Source organism: Chroicocephalus ridibundus, chromosome 8 (assembly GCF_963924245.1).
Source record: "Chroicocephalus ridibundus chromosome 8, bChrRid1.1, whole genome shotgun sequence".
NCBI classification, from domain to species: Eukaryota; Metazoa; Chordata; class Aves; order Charadriiformes; family Laridae; genus Chroicocephalus; species Chroicocephalus ridibundus.
In genome coordinates, this window is record NC_086291.1 from 31,488,982 (window position 1) to 31,505,806 (window position 16,825).

The 16,825-nt window shown below is 41.8% G+C and overlaps 1 protein-coding gene across 4 annotated transcripts in view; it reads left to right on the forward strand.

The window, feature by feature from the left end:
• NOTCH2 (notch receptor 2) overlaps nt 1–16,825 on the forward strand; it is a 91,097-nt gene that overhangs the window by 42,719 nt on the left and 31,553 nt on the right. Inside the window, exons 6-16 of one of the 4 annotated variants that reach the window (XM_063342901.1) lie at nt 2,121–2,354; nt 3,186–3,341; nt 4,465–4,653; nt 5,813–5,926; nt 7,190–7,303; nt 10,682–10,915; nt 11,427–11,537; nt 13,231–13,423; nt 15,032–15,177; nt 15,683–15,802; nt 15,913–16,065. In XM_063342901.1, coding sequence (XP_063198971.1) covers nt 2,121–2,354; nt 3,186–3,341; nt 4,465–4,653; nt 5,813–5,926; nt 7,190–7,303; nt 10,682–10,915; nt 11,427–11,537; nt 13,231–13,423; nt 15,032–15,177; nt 15,683–15,802; nt 15,913–16,065 — 1,764 coding nt within the window. Of the gene's footprint in view, nt 1–2,120; nt 2,355–3,185; nt 3,342–4,464; nt 4,654–5,812; nt 5,927–7,189; nt 7,304–9,420; nt 9,755–10,681; nt 10,916–11,426; nt 11,538–12,685; nt 13,206–13,230; nt 13,424–15,031; nt 15,178–15,682; nt 15,803–15,912; nt 16,066–16,825 lie in introns of those variants that run through there. The other 3 variants (XM_063342902.1, XR_010072151.1, XM_063342903.1) reach the window with 3 other exon arrangements.

Consider the following 16,825-nt stretch of genomic DNA (forward strand, 5'->3'; position numbering starts at 1 on the left):
ATAACTGCCTGTTTTCAGTTTGGTTGCTGATAAGCTAATAGCGAAAGCTAATGAACAAACGACTTCTATTATGACAAATGCATGGGTTTGTTTTTTCATAATGTAGAGAGCTATGTTTTGCAGATAACAGTATGAAGTGATAGATTTCTCCCCCCCCAACTGTTCTACTAAGTAAACTGGGAAGTGAGGATTAATTTTGAAAACTCTACTGTAATTATTATTGCTGGTAAAATGTTATTACCTTTCTTTCAAGTGATAAAATCCTTGTTTTGAAGTAGTCCTGCTGGAGGAAGGAATGCATGCACAGAACAAAGTCAGCTGTGCATTTTTTTAAAAAATGATTCAATTTCTTTGCCGCTAAGCGAAAAAAATCCAGAGCTCACAGGACCTAAGGCTAAGATTTATTTAAGTATTTTGAAAACAAAAGGAATTACGATTTGAGTATAGTAGCAGAGATGGTTAGGATTGAGCAGTTCCACATTCCTGCCAACAATGGATGTTTCAGTTCTGTGTGTTGGAGGAAGGGGGGTGTGTGCACTTGCACCAGAATTTCTGGGCCGTTAATAAACAAGGTGACTGCTAAGCAACATCTAATAAGTATTTTTAAATTGGCAAACGTGAATAAACTGGAGCCCAGGCAAGATCTGTGGCCTGCTTTTGACTTTCTTATTCTTGGAAACACGGGGGGAATTCTGGGCAAATGTAAGCGTGGAGCTGATAGGGTGGCTGGAGATGACAAATGGGAGGATCTTGGTAGTAGCAACACAGTTGCTTAAGAGTCTTGACCCAAATAATGGAAAACTGCTGCTTCAAGCTAGCGAGGGAGGTGATGTTGTCAGCTGGAGGGGGGGAGAAAAAGGTCACATCAAAAAAATCTAATCTTATTCTCTGATAAAGAGCGGTCTTTTGGTGCTTCGTACATCATATCAACATTTAGGAAGGGTGGTAAAAGAAGTTATAAGGAAGTATAAAAATTAAAAAAAAAAAAAATGCAAGCTTTCAGTGCTAGAGAATTCTTTGTATAGCAGAAAGGAGAGGAATAGTTTATCAAAAAGTAGATTGTGGACTGTGACTGGTAAGCTGTGGCGGCACGTGTGCACCCATGTGCCAGCCTGGGAAGAAATTAGCTGGTGCTTACCCATTAGGTTTTATCTGGTAAAGAAACTCTGAATAAGAATGAACAACTCGAAACCGAAGCTAAACAATTTCAGCTTAAAAGTAAACCGTGCACCTTTAATTGGAAAGATGAGTAAACGTTAAAACAAAATATTGATGCAGGTGGTAGGTTGTCCAGATCTTGATGTCAAAGCAAGACGGATTTGGATAAAGAAATACTTCAGTAAGCGTGAGTTGCAGAGCTTCCTATAGCTGTGACTCTGAAATTCAGTATCCTGTGAAACTGATTTCATACTTAGAGGTCCAGTTGTCCTTTTCCTTAAAACTTTCTGAAACAATGTACATTAGTTTTCTTTCCTTGAATATCTCCACTCATTAAAGCATTTTATAAGAGTATTTATTTTGTCTCTGAAAAAAAGAGGAAAAAACCCAACCAAAAAACAACCAAGAAAACCTCAGCTGTTTGTAGTTGTCCATGGAAATACCTGGGGGAAGGAAAAGGAGTATTTGAGGTAGAAGAGTTTCAAGAATTCTATTCTTCCTCATTAAGTAATATTCATTGCGTAACTATATAGGAAAGAATTAAGTTCTCCTGACAAGAGTTACTTTGCTGCTGGCCTGTTGATGCTGTTTTGGCCAAGATTTTCTTGTGAGGCCATTGTCTCTCTTCCTAGTCCCCTGGCTGCCCTGCAGGCAGGCCTTCGTTCTTTCTGCTTCTCACATCCCCGCAGATGTGTGGTCATACACTGCAGGCTGCCTGCTGGCTTTCATACTGTGCCTTTTTAAAGTTCTTTGCGGTTCAGCTCCTACTTTGGGGTCATTTAGGGATGCTAGTTGTCTCTGCCTAATTTGACAAGTGTTGTTGGAAGTTCTCAGGTTCCAGTGTCCTAGAAATAAGAAGTGGCAATCAAGTTGGATTACAGTGTTTCCCTGGGTGATGTTGTCTGTGGAAGAATCTTCTTGTGTCTGAGCTTTTATTAAGCTTGTTCCATTCTGTGCATCAGGCCAGTTTTGCACTGAAGACGTCGATGAATGTCAGCTCCAGCCCAACGCTTGTCAGAATGGAGGTACCTGCACCAACCACAACGGGGGCTACGCCTGCGTCTGCGTCAACGGTTGGAGTGGGGATGACTGCAGTAAGAACATTGATGATTGCTTCACTGCCTCCTGTGCCAATGGATCTACTTGCATCGATCGAGTGGCTTCTTTCTCATGCATTTGTCCAGAAGGAAAAGCAGGTAAGGACAGAAAACTTTCATAGGTCTGGCACTAAATAGAAGATACTTCCTGAAGTTTATGCATGTGCTTAAAGTGGCGTGTTTATTTTACACTCTTTGTGACCAAACCAGGAAGAACAAAAGGAAACATGTGCTGTCCATGAGCAAAGACCTTTTAAACCTCTGTAGCTCGGGACAAAGAAGTATTTGTGTTAGGCTGGAGGACAAACTTATTACAGTTGAGATTGCAAGAGAAAGCAGATCTTTTTCTAGTGCTTAGCAGGACCTGTATTTGCCTGAGAAACACATGAGGGTGATTTGCTCTGTGCCACTTAAGATAATTGTTCTTAAAAGTCTAGAAGGCAAATTTAGATATTTTTGCATGTGTGAGGATGCCCTTACTCGCATACTGGAAAATTTGCTGTTGTAGGGTGGGTAAAAATGTGAAGGTCCCCTCACTACTACCCAGAAATACAGGTGATCAGCATAGCCGAAATAAGAAAGTGAGCTTCATGCGCACCTGTGTTTTCATCTGTCAGAAAAATCATGATGATGGTTAGAGAGAAGAGCTAGTTAACTGTTCCAAGGAGGAGACTTTGTTAATGGTAACCCCTTGTACCACTGCTGGAGACACCTCTGAAGTCACAGAATCTATACTTATCTATAATGTTTTATAAGCGTGTAGTAGACTACCACAGGGATTTCATGGGTTGAAGCCTGTAAGAAATTGCTCAAGCTTTTGATTGTGGAAGTCTCTATTTGAAATATCAGGATGGAGAATTTGATTTTGTAATATGTGGTCTGACTGCTGTACCTCGCTTCTTTTGAATGAACTTTTGTACGCTTCTCTAGGTCTTCTCTGCCACTTGGATGATGCGTGCGTTAGCAATCCGTGCCAAAAGGGTGCTCTGTGTGATACCAATCCCGTGAATGGACACTATATCTGCACCTGTCCTCAAGGCCATAAGGGAGCAGACTGCACTGAGGATGTGGACGAGTGTGCAATGGGTGAGTTGCTATTTGTGTGTATGCAAACAGGGAGTTGGATCGTTTGCTTTATGAACTAACAGAGGGGCAAGAATACGCATTTTGTCGTTGCTTCTCAACATAAGTGCGACTCCTTTCCTGCTCTCCCACTTGCGTTTCAGTGTCTTTAGATGAGTTTTAAATCTTGTGTGAGACTTGGGGCAAAGGGCTGAGTCAGAATAGCTGTCCATGTTTGAACTGCTAGCCTTTGGGATATGAAAAGCAGCGAGATGCTCAACTGTTCTTCATTGTGCAGGAAGGTTTTAGCATTGTCCGAGGAATGCACGCAAACAGATGTGATAATTAAGCCGACCCTTAAAACCGTAGTGTACAACGAAAAGTACTGCAGTTCACGTGGGAGTTGTTGCAGCTCCTGCCTTGGTAGAAATATATCGAGGCTGTTTGACAGCCAGAATATGGCTGGATCTTTTGAGTGCCTTCCAAGACTGGTGAACACGTGGGCTTTTAAAGCTGCAGTTTTCTGCTGTCATGTTGTTGTGTCGTTTTGGGGGTTAGCTGGATGCTCACAGACTTGCTTATAGTTTTGTGAGTGGTAGTTCATGCTTCTAGAAGGAATGCATGAAGGAAATACCTAACCAGCACTCATGGAAGTATTGGAGAGAAACACTTCTTTGAATTTCATTCCTCAGTCAGCCTTGGACAAGAGTGCTGTTCCTTTTTGAAAACACACGAAGGACTAGTGTGGTTGTTTTGTGGCTGTGGCAGCATCTTGTCAGCTTCAGGGGTGAAGTAAATGTAAAAGCTGATCTAAAGATAAGAGCTCAAAAGCATCATTAATTCTCTAATTCCTGTCACCTGATGCTTTCCTCTTAAGAACTGTTATTAGTAATACGGACCAGAGTCGCTCCTTTGGTCCATTGGTAATGACAGTGACCTTTCTTTTTGCCTCTGACAGAGGCAAGTAACTGCCACAGGTTTTCTTCAATCACAGTGGCCTTTCCCCAGAAAGATGAACGGTCTTTCCCCAGTATTACTTGCCAGAAAGGAATGACCACTGAAAAAGACCATGACTAATAAAGAATGCTGTGGCTTTCCTGCTCCAAGGAGAGGTTTTGACGCACACACATATGTGTTTTTCTTGCAGCAAACAGCAATCCCTGTGAACATGCTGGGAAATGCGTAAACACAGAAGGCTCTTTCCACTGTGAGTGTTTGAAGGGCTACACAGGACCGCGCTGCGAAATGGACATCAATGAATGCCATTCGAATCCATGCCAAAACGATGCCACCTGCCTGGATAAAATCGGAGGATTTACATGTCTCTGTATGCCAGGTGAGGGGAGTTTCTGACAAAGATGGGGTTTCCAGCGAAGGGAAAATTCAGAAGGCAAAGCACGGGGCGGGTTGCCAGCTCTGCTGAGGTGGAACGCATAATTGCAAAGAGGTGAGGCTAAACGAAATGGTGAGAGCTTGCTGTGGTGGCACCAACCAGGAGGACTTGGCATTTGTTGGGGGGAAGGGAGAAAGCAATTAGAGGACTGAGAAAGAAACCAATCTCTACATCAGCAAAGGAAGTCAGCATTCTGAGCTGGAGTATGTGCGAAGGTATTTGTTGCTATACCTGGGAAAGTGCGTGCGCAGAAACTTAATGTTTGTGAAAGCAAAGCAGGGGCAAACTTTAAAAGAGTGACTGAGTTTTGAGATAAGTATACGATGATTCCGGATAATAGCGTTTGGTTTTTTTCTCTGCTTGAAATACTCCAAATGATGCAAGCTCCCATTGACCTGAGGAAATAACTGTAATAAAAGTTACTTGATTGAAATCATGCTTGTAAAATTTACAAGTCCAGCATACCAGTGACCCATGTAGTCTGCTATTTTGCTTTCTGACAGAAAGTGGTGAAAAATAAAAGGGTGCAAGTTGCCTTTTGCAGTCTTATGAAGTATAATGAAAAAATTGTGACCCCTGCAGGTGATCAGCTGATACCATGAAAACTAGAATGAGTTTTTATTAAGATCTGATCTGTTCTGAGAGATGGAACTCTAGTCCCAAGTATTTCACCCTCCTTAAAGTTTTTCTTTTACTCTGTCACTACCAAAAAAGCCTTGAGCTAAAATTATCTGCTGTGTTTGTTTCTTTACCCTTTACCTTATATTGGTGCATACCTCAATATACTGATATTTTGCAAAATGTTAAAACATAACTAACCCCTTCTCATCAAGTGGAAGAAAACACTAGATGTGAATTCGGTACAGGCTTCTCCTGTTACGGCTGATTAAGTGAGCGTGTTCAGCAACAGTGAAAAGGACACATTCAACATCCCTTTTTAACCTCTGGTGTATATTCTTACTTCATAGGCTCTGTCCAAACTGCAAACTTGAAATAAAACTGGGCTTAGATGTTCAGTGCTGGTATAAAAGGCAGTTGCGCTTTCAAGGGCACTTTCTAAGGCCTTCAGTCACCTCTTCTTATGTATTTTTATTTTAAACAGGTTTTAAAGGCGTTCACTGTGAAGAAGATATTGATGAGTGTCTGAGTAATCCCTGTGTGAACAACGGAGAGTGTCTTGATAAAGTCAACCGCTTTCTTTGTGTCTGTCCTCCTGGTAAGTACTTATTTCTGGAAGCATTTCCTGCTTCACCTTACCGAGACCTACACAGATAACCCGTGAGGGATTGCAGGTGGTACGTTTCCTCTGAGTTTCTGTTGTCTTAATGGAGCATCGGTTTGGATAAGTGATTTACAGTCACTGGTGAATAAGAATAGACATGGATTGGTTGCAGTAGGATTGCACCTGTAACTGAATGTAAGTGTTGAGAAACATACAGTTGGACGTCTCATCTTAGAGGGTAGTTGGCAGCATGAGCTTCTGTTAACTGTGGATGTCGTAATGAGATACAGATGAGTAATTCTAGATATGTTTTAAAAATCAGAGCCTCGGCATGCTTTTTGCCTTTTTCTGAGGTTTTTAGGCAGAAGCCATTTTTGCATCAGTATAGTTTATGTTGCTTGCATGTGGAGGGAGATGGATTTGGTCTCCACTTCAGAAAAGAAGCATAAATGCTGAGCTGTGGGATCGCTGTTAGCTATAGGGTAAATGTCACTTGTTTTCCTGATGGCTTAGAAAAACTTTGGAGTTCAGAATATACTTGACAAAAGCCTGCTCTGCATCCCTTCTTCTTGACTAATGGTGTTCCACCTCCTCCTTTGGTTCCTTCCTCCAAGAAACATTCCTGCAGGTTTTTTTTGTTTTTGTTTTTGTTTTTCTCTTAAAGTGCCACCATCTGACATAACCTGTTGATAGTTCATTAACTATTTCAAGAAGTGTATTGAAAGATACAGTGCTGTATCGTACCACACTCCACACTGCTGTAGTAATTCCGGTCTGAAAGCTCGAGCGATGTGTGCGTCGTTGTTTCATTTTAAGTTACTTTCTTTGCTTACTTGGAAGTTTTTATTGGTGACCTCCCAGCCAGAGACATGCGGAGAGGTCACCAATAAAAACTTTCAAGTAAGCAAAGTAACTTTATAGTTACTTATATAGACAGGCATACTGTCCAGTGGTGGACACCACTTGTGCTCCATCTGCTGTATTTCTGTTTGACTTGGCCATCTCAGTTCTCAAGCTGAGGCTCCTTTGACCTGGACGGTACAAACTATGTTTTGGCTGGTGGTTTGGAGGAGGAACCAGTCCACCCAGCGCGTGGGGGGTGTGTGTGTTTAATGGAGCAATTGAGTTTAGATTTACTGAGCTTATATTTGGGTGTTTTTAACGATTTGCTAATAAATAATTCCTGACTGTGCAGCTGTTTACATTAACTACTTCAAATTACTTCTGGATTTTCATCTTTCTTTTCCTGCCTTTCAGGATTCAGTGGGGCCGTGTGTCAGATTGATATAGATGACTGCTCCAGCACACCATGTCTCAATGGAGCCAAGTGTATCGACCATCCCAATGGCTATGAGTGCCAGTGCGCCACAGGTCAGTCTTGTGTCCGCAGCCCCTGGACCGGAGGTCGCATGTAACCGAAATACATAAAGGGGTGGTCAAAGAAGTGTCAACATTCTTTTTCTTTCTTTCTCTGAAATACTGCTTGTTTGTTGTGAAGCTTTGCCTTCTCCTTTGCGGCAGAGAATAGCATTTCAGTACAGAGAGCTTTTCACTCATGACGGCAGTAAGTTCACAATCAGTGGGAGTTCTGGCCTCCCTCTTTCAGCCTCATCTCTTGCCTCGCAGAAGGTGACAGCTTCTTCTGTATTGACTGTGGAATCCACAAGTGGAAAAACAGCAGTGTGAAGCCTTTCACACGTGGCTTACCTTTCTTTCTTCCAAGCCGGATTATATAGTGTACAGTTGAAGATCAAGAGATGGACAGAGCAGTGCTACTGTGTATTCCGATTTCTGTTGCGTTAGGCTATTTTATGTCAAAAGCAGAAGATTAAAATGCAGTAAAAATTGAGTCCGCTGGAAGAAATACCACCCAGTAGCTGCCTGCCAGAGTGTAGTTAAAATGATTTGTCAAGCATCATACAGAAATTTTGGCAGAGCTGTGGATGGAACTGAGGTGGTTTTTTTTGAATGCACTAAATTCCTTTACTGCTTGGTTAATTACACATGTAGAAGCATCAGGTTTAATTATGGGATTTTCTTATCTTCAGCCCTCTAGCAATGATGTAGATAAATCTTATTTTGGTTTTTACATCTGGTCAAATAAGAGGGTATGGGCAGTTCAGAATGGTTACGCTCTAATTCTCAGTAAGGAACAACTTTTGGTTGCTTTCAGTTAATGGTGCCTGATGCATTGCTCGTGATGCAGATTCAGGCGTGGAGTGCATTGGCTTTAGCTCTTCCATTAGGGAAGAGGCTGAACAATTCCTGGAGATACCATTGTCCCAGAAACGCACTGTTAGGTTGGCTAGACTTATGTGCAATTTTTCTCATTTTGATTCATTCCAATAATCAAATTGTTATGGCAAATTTGACTTGACTAATTTATTGTGCGCTGTACAGGATATAGTAGAGATTAACCTAAAAATTCCTCCCCAGTCTTTTCACACACCCCCTCTCCCCCTTCCCCAAAGTGCCTGAAGAAACAATGAATTTGTTGGAAGTAGGGGAATGCAGTAGTTCTAATCAGGAGAGGTGTAATTATTGTTGTCATAATTGTCCTTTTGATTACTGCATGTGACAGTATAAGCTGTCGCTTGCAAAAAAACAAAAACAAAAAACAAAACAGAAAAAGCTCCAAAGTTGGAGTCTTCTTCAAAGTTGGAAACTATCTTAGTCTTTCTCAAGCTGGTGTGTGGTCTGATTGCTTTCGGTCACCGAGAGCGCAGAGCTTATCAGAACTGTGAGGGTTTTGGGCCACGTAGTGGAGGACACTGTGGAGAGGTGCGTCTTGAAAAGCACGTTCTGAATTTGAGCGGTAAACTGCTGGAATACAGAAATTCTAGGATTCCCAGATAAAAAGGGAGGACTGCTGCTTCCGCGGAGGCACGTGATGTATGGAGCATGTTCAAGGAACAGGCTGAAAGCAACCAAATGTATGTTACTGAAGCAGCAGCTCTTAATAAAATCCTTGGTTAGTTATTTGGCTGCCAATGGAAGAGGGACTCTGTGTTAGGGCTTTTTCCCGTCCTGTCTGAGGGATTCTTACGTGCAATATTCAAGTGGGGTTTTTTCTAGTCTAACTCTTGTCTGCGAAGAGGGAAATTGTATCTCAGTAAGGTATGTTAAGAGATCGGGAAGAATATCTGATCTCTAAGTGGTTCAGTTGAGCTACAATAGGAGACAAGGTAGTAATTTTTTGAACGAATGTGTGCTAAGTGTTGTATTTAATATTGACAGCTTTTTATAAGACTGAAATGTGGAATTCATCATTGGGGCAGATCAGTTACTGGAAAATGATGTTTGAGTATGTTCTTGCTCTATTAATCTCATGTTATGAGTGATAGGTGTTCCCTGAATGGTAATCGCCAGCTGCCAAAGTGATTGAAAATTGCAAAATGTTTGGCCAAATGCTGTACAGATAGCTCTATTTACTGCTTGCTTTTTGTCTTTTCTTTCCCTTCTGGCATTATTCCACTTCTCCTTCCCAGTGGTAGATCATGGCTTTTCTTTTCTTGAGTTGTCTTAGGTCCTTCCTCTTTTCTTTGCCTCTGTCCTTGTTTGTTTTTTTGTTTGTTTGGTTGTTTTTGTGGCCGCTGTTCTTCCTCTTATCGGTTTGTTTTTCTTCCTTTCCTAACATCTTTTTATATCCATCTCTCTAACTAGCTTCCCTTCCCTCTCCCCACCTACTTCCACACCCATTCATCCATGCATACGTTCGCAGAACTTGGAAATGTTAGCCGTCAACCTGGTATGTTTGACCAGAGAAATAACCACAAACCTGTATGAAAAATGGGGAGCCTGTTATCCACTTATAATACTCAGGTGAGAATTGCTCTTCAGCTGTTGAAATTCCCTGCAGCTTGGTTTGTATCAGTCTCCAGTTGGTGTCTGAAATTTTGAAGTTCTGCCTTCCTGATCTCCAGCCGCTGGAAGGCAGTGTGAGCTGTTGCTCCAAAACCTCCTCTCTGAAAAGAGTTTATTTTAAATTGCCCCTGTTTGATATAGCTCTGCTCCGTCATGGAAAACAGGGCTCTTGAGGGAGTCGTTTGCTGCTCTGAGTTTCCTGAACCGTTGTTCCAGCCCTTCTGGTGAATAGCTTCTGCCCTCCTCTGTTGCTCAGGATGTTTTCCAGCTGAAGCAGAATGAAACAGGCCAAATTGCTGCTTGTTTCATTGCTCCTAACTGAAGAGGTTGCATGCAGTCTTCCTTAAATTTGCAGTTGGTGCTTGACTGGAGTTACTGAAAGGTTTCCCAATGAGAGGGGCAAGAGACTTTTTAATAAGCAGAGCTGCGGAAGCTTTGACATGAGCCAAGGGAGTTCCCTTGGGAAGGTTTCTGCAGCATCTTCGCAGTAATTTCTCATACTAAAAAAAGGCAGCCCCCCTGGTACTGTGTAGAGGAAATAATGACAGAAGAATGCCTTCAGATAGTTTATACTGATGCGAGTAAATATTTCCCATGGAGATTTACATGTTTCCTCTCAATGCTACTGTTGTGAATAAACTGAAGGTAACCACTTCCAATGCCAGGGTTCTCCATGCAAGGTGATGTTCTGTAATGCTGCGAGCAGCAGAAGAGAGTTGTTTTCCAGGGCTGGAAAACAGGCAGCAGTTGAGATGCCCAGTTACCTTTTGTGCTGTCTGCCACTTTGTCAATTCTTAATATCATTCTTTCTATATTTGGATTATATTCGCTGCGGCATCACACCAGTTATCTTCTTAGTTACTCCTCTTCATCATTTTCCCTTAGGTTTTACTGGCCTTCTGTGTGAGGAGAATATCAACAACTGTGATCCTGATCCTTGCCACCATGGGGAATGTCAAGATGGAATCGATTCGTACACGTGCATATGCAATCCTGGCTACATGGGTGCCATCTGCAGCGAGCAGATAGATGAATGCCACAGCAATCCCTGCCGCCATCAAGGGCGCTGCATTGATTTGGTGAATGGTTACCAGTGCAACTGTTTGCTTGGCACTTCAGGTACATAAAGGACTGGATTCTAACACAATTCAAGCATTTAATTATCTGTTACGTGTGCTCTGGTGTGTGCTGAATTTGCATATAGAGTTAAGCTTATGGTATGGAGAGTATCATTTTCACATTACTTTTCCTCACTGAATTTTCTTGTGTTTCTGTGTGAATTGCCGAACCCTCGCTGGTACTGCAACTGGTCTTGGAAGAATTTATCTCCTTTTTACTTACAAAATTCAGGCGTATGGGGAAAAAAAAAAAAGCATGGTGTTTCAAAATGGTTTTTATTTTTTTGTTTAAACATTTAGTACAAGTTCAGGGTCATATTCAGTCAGCACCTAAGTGACATTCCTTGGTGTCGCAGCGCTTCGGCAACATCACCTGTTTGAGTTGCACTAGTGCACGTGTAACTTTGAAGCAGGTGGGGTTTTTAATTTGGCGGTTCCTGGGAAATTGTTTTGTTGACTTCCTTGTACGATTTGGCCTGGCCTTCTTATTCATCTACTTTTTTTTTTTTCAGGAGTGAACTGTGAAAATAACTTTGATGACTGTGCAAGTAACCCATGCATTCACGGGGACTGTATTGATGGCATTAATCGCTACAATTGTGCTTGCAAACCTGGATTTACAGGTAAAGTCAGCTACCTGATAGCTTTGAGTTGTTTTGAAGATAGTTATCCGGGTAGCTCAGGAAGCTGTTCTTTGCATAGTGACTGCAAGGGATTCAGTTAGTATCTCGCTAAATCCTTCTAATCTTTGAATCTCAGCATCTTGCATTACAGCAAGTTCTACCAAGCAGAAAAATGGCTTAATCTGTGCTGTGAAATGCCGTTCTTGTTAGGTAATTACGTCCAATTCATGGTTCTTGGTTTTATAACAAATAAACCCATGTGACTTTGGTTTATTATTTACAGCTTCTTTCCAGGCACAGAGAGATCGTGGACAATATAGAGAAGTATTTGATTAGACACTACCTTGGGTTTTGACCATGAACAGTATTTCTCTTTCTGGGAAAGCAAAGCATTAACTCGGTGTTCTAATGAGCTGCTCTCCACTCTGAAGTCTCCAACTGAATTACCTGGTTTTTTTCCATACTTCTCTTTCATAGCGTGGTCTGTTCCATTTCTGTTCTAAATTATAAAGAATTATCTGATATGGTAAAAGTAGGGCTGAAAGAAGAAGGTTTTATGCGCTCTTGGATCCATGCTTAGAACTGTAGATCTACATCAGGACTATTTCTGATGACTAAAGCACATCTCAACACTGTTTATAATGGACTTAATATGTTTTGAGCCATGTAGGGTAATGCGCTCATAAAATAATTGTTGTAAGGCAGTTGGTACTGTTTATAACTGTTTTCTCATCACGTTTGTTACTGTTTATTACTGAATGATTCCAATTAGAATTGATCTGAAATGCATTAGAAATAGCACTAAAAGGTTTCATGTGTCTTGTGCTTTTCTCTTGGCGTCTTTCTGAACTTCTGACGCTCCTTCCTTCCTTCCTTCCTTCGGCTCTGGCATGGTGGTACTCCTTAGTTCCCAGGAAAGGAAGAGGCATGCTCCTGAGCACTCTTGCCTTTCAGTCTTCTTTGTTGCTGGTGTACCATATTTCTTATCTTACTGGACTTGTCACTGTTACGCTGTTAAAATAATTTGGGAGTATGATGAACTGGCATATTCCAGTATTTAAAGAGCTGGCTTGCATGGGGTCTCATTACCTTGTCCTTTCCTTATGTTAAAAATGCTTTCAACTTACTGCAACATTCACTTTGTTTAGCTTTCCAGCCTCACAAGATCTTATGGTCACTACTTCAAGGATCTTGCAGTCGTAATCAGAGGCAGGCAAAACAGGAAACGGTGTTTTTTAGACTCCCTTTTGCGCAATAAACCACAAGAACTATATTTACTGCAGACAGTATGGCAGTATTGGTTGTTCAAAGGGTAGGTACTTGCGAAGCAGAAGAGCAGGGCTGTGACAAGTGGAGCTCAAGAGGTTTGTTCCAAGCATGATCCTGTTGAGTGCTTTTTGCCCTCCTAATGAACATTAACCAGTGATTTTTAGTGGAATTCTGTTGAGATTCTTGAATGGTTTGTAAATACTTGTTGAGTGTAAGTGCTGTTTTCCAGGCACAGAAAAGTGCTGCATCTTTCAAAAATGCTTCTCTTGACTTCACTTAAAGCACGGAGGCATGCAAGCTCTGTCCTGCTGCATTGGCTTTACCGAGTTGTGTCTCAGTGTGTGTTCTCGCAGACATGCAAAGCAAATGTTCTTATAAGAAATACTTAATAAGCATTGCTTGCTTTTTTTTTTTTTTTTGCTAGGCCCACGTTGTAATGTGGACATTGATGAATGCACATCCAGCCCCTGTCATAATGGTGGGACGTGTATAAATGAAGTCAATGGCTTTCGGTGTGTATGTCCCGAAGGCTACCATCATCCTCACTGTCAGTCACAGGCAGATGGTTGTCTTAGTAATCCCTGCGTACATGGCAACTGCACACATATTACAAGCGGGTAAGTACTTATTGTCATATTAAACTTACCTGTTGCCTTCTATATTTATTTATTTTCTTGCTTTGCCTGGAGTTCCATCTTGACTCGAAGTTTCTGTTTTTTCTCTTAATTTCTGAGGTTCAAGATTCAGACTTACCTGCTGGCCATGACATAGTCACAGTAAGACGTAGACCTTTAGTCACCAGCTGCAGTCTGTGCTGTTTCAACATAGGTGTTTCTGGCCTGCATTGTATTCTTTGCTGTCTTTGCATGGGCATGTAGCACAGGGTGGACTGCCACTGTCTAAAGGGAAGGTTTGGCAATTCAAGTGAGTAAAGAGAATGCAATTAAAACAAAGAAATGGTTCCAAATTGAATCTTTGGGGAGCAACAGCTACGTATTCGATCAACCTCTAAAACGTTGAGCATGAAGACTCTCTTTGTTGGCTAGTGCTGTTCTTGCTACACAAATACTAATATTAAGGAAGAGGCAGACAACTTTTGACACTAGGAGACAGAGCGATACTTGGCTTAGAACAGTTTGTCAAAGGCTGAGCTTTCGTCAGCTTTAGTCACGGTGTTGCATGCCCAACAGGAAAAAAGTGACATCAAAACAACCAGAAAGAGCTTTCCCTAGTTACTTCTGAATCTTCCTATGCAGGAAGACCAAATGCTGATTTCGGGAGCCCCAAAGCAGACCTCTTTTTGGTAATGATAAGTCTGGGAGAGCAGGGCCTGTGTGGCCAACAGGTTTGGGGAAGTAGAACTTGTGTTTGTGAAACTTCCCAACTGTACATGGAATTCTGTGAATCTGTGATTCTGTGAATAGCAGTGCCTCCCAGATGTGTGCCGCGTCCCGAAAAGTGTTGTCAGCATTTGGGCAAGGCAGTGATTTACTGCTGTGGGTAGTTCTGTAGGGCAGGATTCAGCACTTTCCCCGGAGCTGGCAGGAAGGCCGCCTTTATTGCTAATTCAGCCTCCATGTAAGCTTGGGAAACAAATATTTTGGTTCATCTCGTCTATCATGTGTCACCTGCATCCATATTTATGCCCATGTACACCTTACGCTTGGTGCCAGATAAAATAAGCCTTGTTTGCATGACAGAGAGGGAGGCCAGCGTGTGTGTCGTGTGGCTTGAGTCCAGGGTGATTCACCAAGTCCTTGGTTCCATGTCATGTGGGTGGAGTGCTGCTCTCCCTCAGATTTTGAAACATGATGGAGAATACTGCTCCTGCTCCCAGCCAGCTGTTTTCATTTGTAACCACTACTTTGTATGAAATCAGTCTAGTTATCTTTGCAACCTATTGTTCCCCTCCACTTTTTAAAAAATCTTTTTTTTTTCTCTGTCTTTGTTTAAATGTGTAGAGAGGTCTTATCAAAGCAGAGACGTATTGCTGGTTGACTGAGCGCTTTGTGAAAACTGTAACAGAGGGAAGTGTGGTTTTAAGGGAGGGTTTATTTTCAGTATTTTCAAAACTATACAGCTGGGGTAAGCAGTCTAAACGGAACTTAGGACTCTCCTAAAGAGAGGTCTTCTGTTTTTCTCTCCAAAACTAATCCAGGAGAAACTGGCTAGTAGAAGAGTTATTTCAGAATGCTAAAAAATTGCTGCTGCTTTTGCCTTTAAAGGTACAAGTGTGTCTGCGATCCAGGCTGGATAGGAGATTACTGTTCAACAGAAGGGAACGAATGTAAATCAAACCCGTGCCAGAATGGAGGAACTTGTGAGGATTTGTTGAACGGCTACAGATGTACCTGTAGGAAAGGATTCAAAGGTGAAAACTCAGAAGTTTCTGTTCTCTTCTTCCTTTTCACTTCTTTGCACCTTTAGTGCCATTTTAATGTTTTCATTAAACTTCATGGGAATAAGACTCAGGAGGGGAAACTTTAAGAAGTTAAATTACAGTCAGTTCACGTAGACATGATACAGGAGTAGAGTGCTTAGACCATATCTAAGCCTTGTTTGGACTCATTAAGAAATGTCCTGGTGTCAGCTGAGCTTAATTTTCTTTGTAAGAAAGTTATGCTGAGCTATATAAATGTACTGAGGATTGAAGGGGCATTCAACTCAGAATTACCATGGCTGCTGTCTGCTTGTACCCACCGAGCCCGTGAGGACTACTCTGATCTCCTTTTCCTACTGCTGAGATCTTTCAAATATAGAAATGTCCGCTGCTGTGTAGGATAATCATGCAAGTTACAGCCTCTTCCATGTTCTTCCATGAAGCACCCAGCTCTTAGCAGCATTCTCTCCTGGTTTTTTCCCCTTCTGCTCTCCAGGTGTGAACTGCCAGATAGTGGTTGCTCCTTGTTCCCCCGATCCTTGCGAGAACTCGGGAATTTGCCAAGAATCTCCTGACTCTGAAGGCTACACCTGCCAGTGTGCCCCTGGCTGGGAAGGTAATGTGGGTGGCAAACATACTGTACTTCTAATGCCGAGCTGTGTTGGCATTCACCCTTTTGACCATTGCCTTATGAGGGGTCTTACTTCTGGACTCTCCATGTTTCAGGGGAGAGATGTACAGTGGATATTGATGAATGCCTCTCCAAGCCCTGCAAAAATCATGCCCTGTGCCATAATATTCAAGGCAGTTACCTGTGTGAATGCCGGCCAGGCTTTACTGGAGGAGACTGTGACAGTAACATTGATGACTGCCTTTCAAGTGAGTATCAGCAGATTGTTCTGTGTCTTCCAGTTTTTCCTAGAAATAATTTTGCTGTACTATTGATGACTGCTATTTGACAGATACTGAAAGGTCTTTTATAATCTCTTACCAATAAGAAAAAAACCCCAAACCTCAGCTTTGTAAGACTTGCGTCTTTGAGGCAGTCAAAATCCATCGTGTTCAGCTGCTAGAAGTGGACCTACGGTGTTGTAACTGATAGTAGGAGTTGTTCCCAGATTCTTAACTTGAAAAGGTCTTTAGAGTTTACATACTTTAACAAGGAACGCTGTTAAATGAAGAATTACATTTGCCTAAAATTTTAATACATCAAGTTAAAGTAACACTGCAGGGCTTACCTGTATTTCAGTGTTAAGCTTGATTGAGGTGTGGTGGGAATCTGGGGTACAGCAGTCCTTCCTGAAATGTCTCTGTCTGACATTAATATTCTGGAAAGAGTGGGTCCTGTTGCTGTTCCAGTTAATCCATATCTGAAAGCAAACGGAGCAGCAGGAGGGCAGTCTGTTCCAGGTAAGGTATCAGTGGCAGGAGGCTAGCCCATACGCTGATGAATACTGAAATCGTTTAAATTACAAGAAAGCAAATGTTAATTTCATGCTCTTGACACTGCTGTTTAGAAGGGAAAACAAATACACGGTAACTCTTTTTCTTACTGGGTATATTCTGTATCATCATCAGATAAAATCAGAGTTTCCTGAGAAGTGGCATGTGTTTAAAAGTTTGTCTGTTACCATTTGAA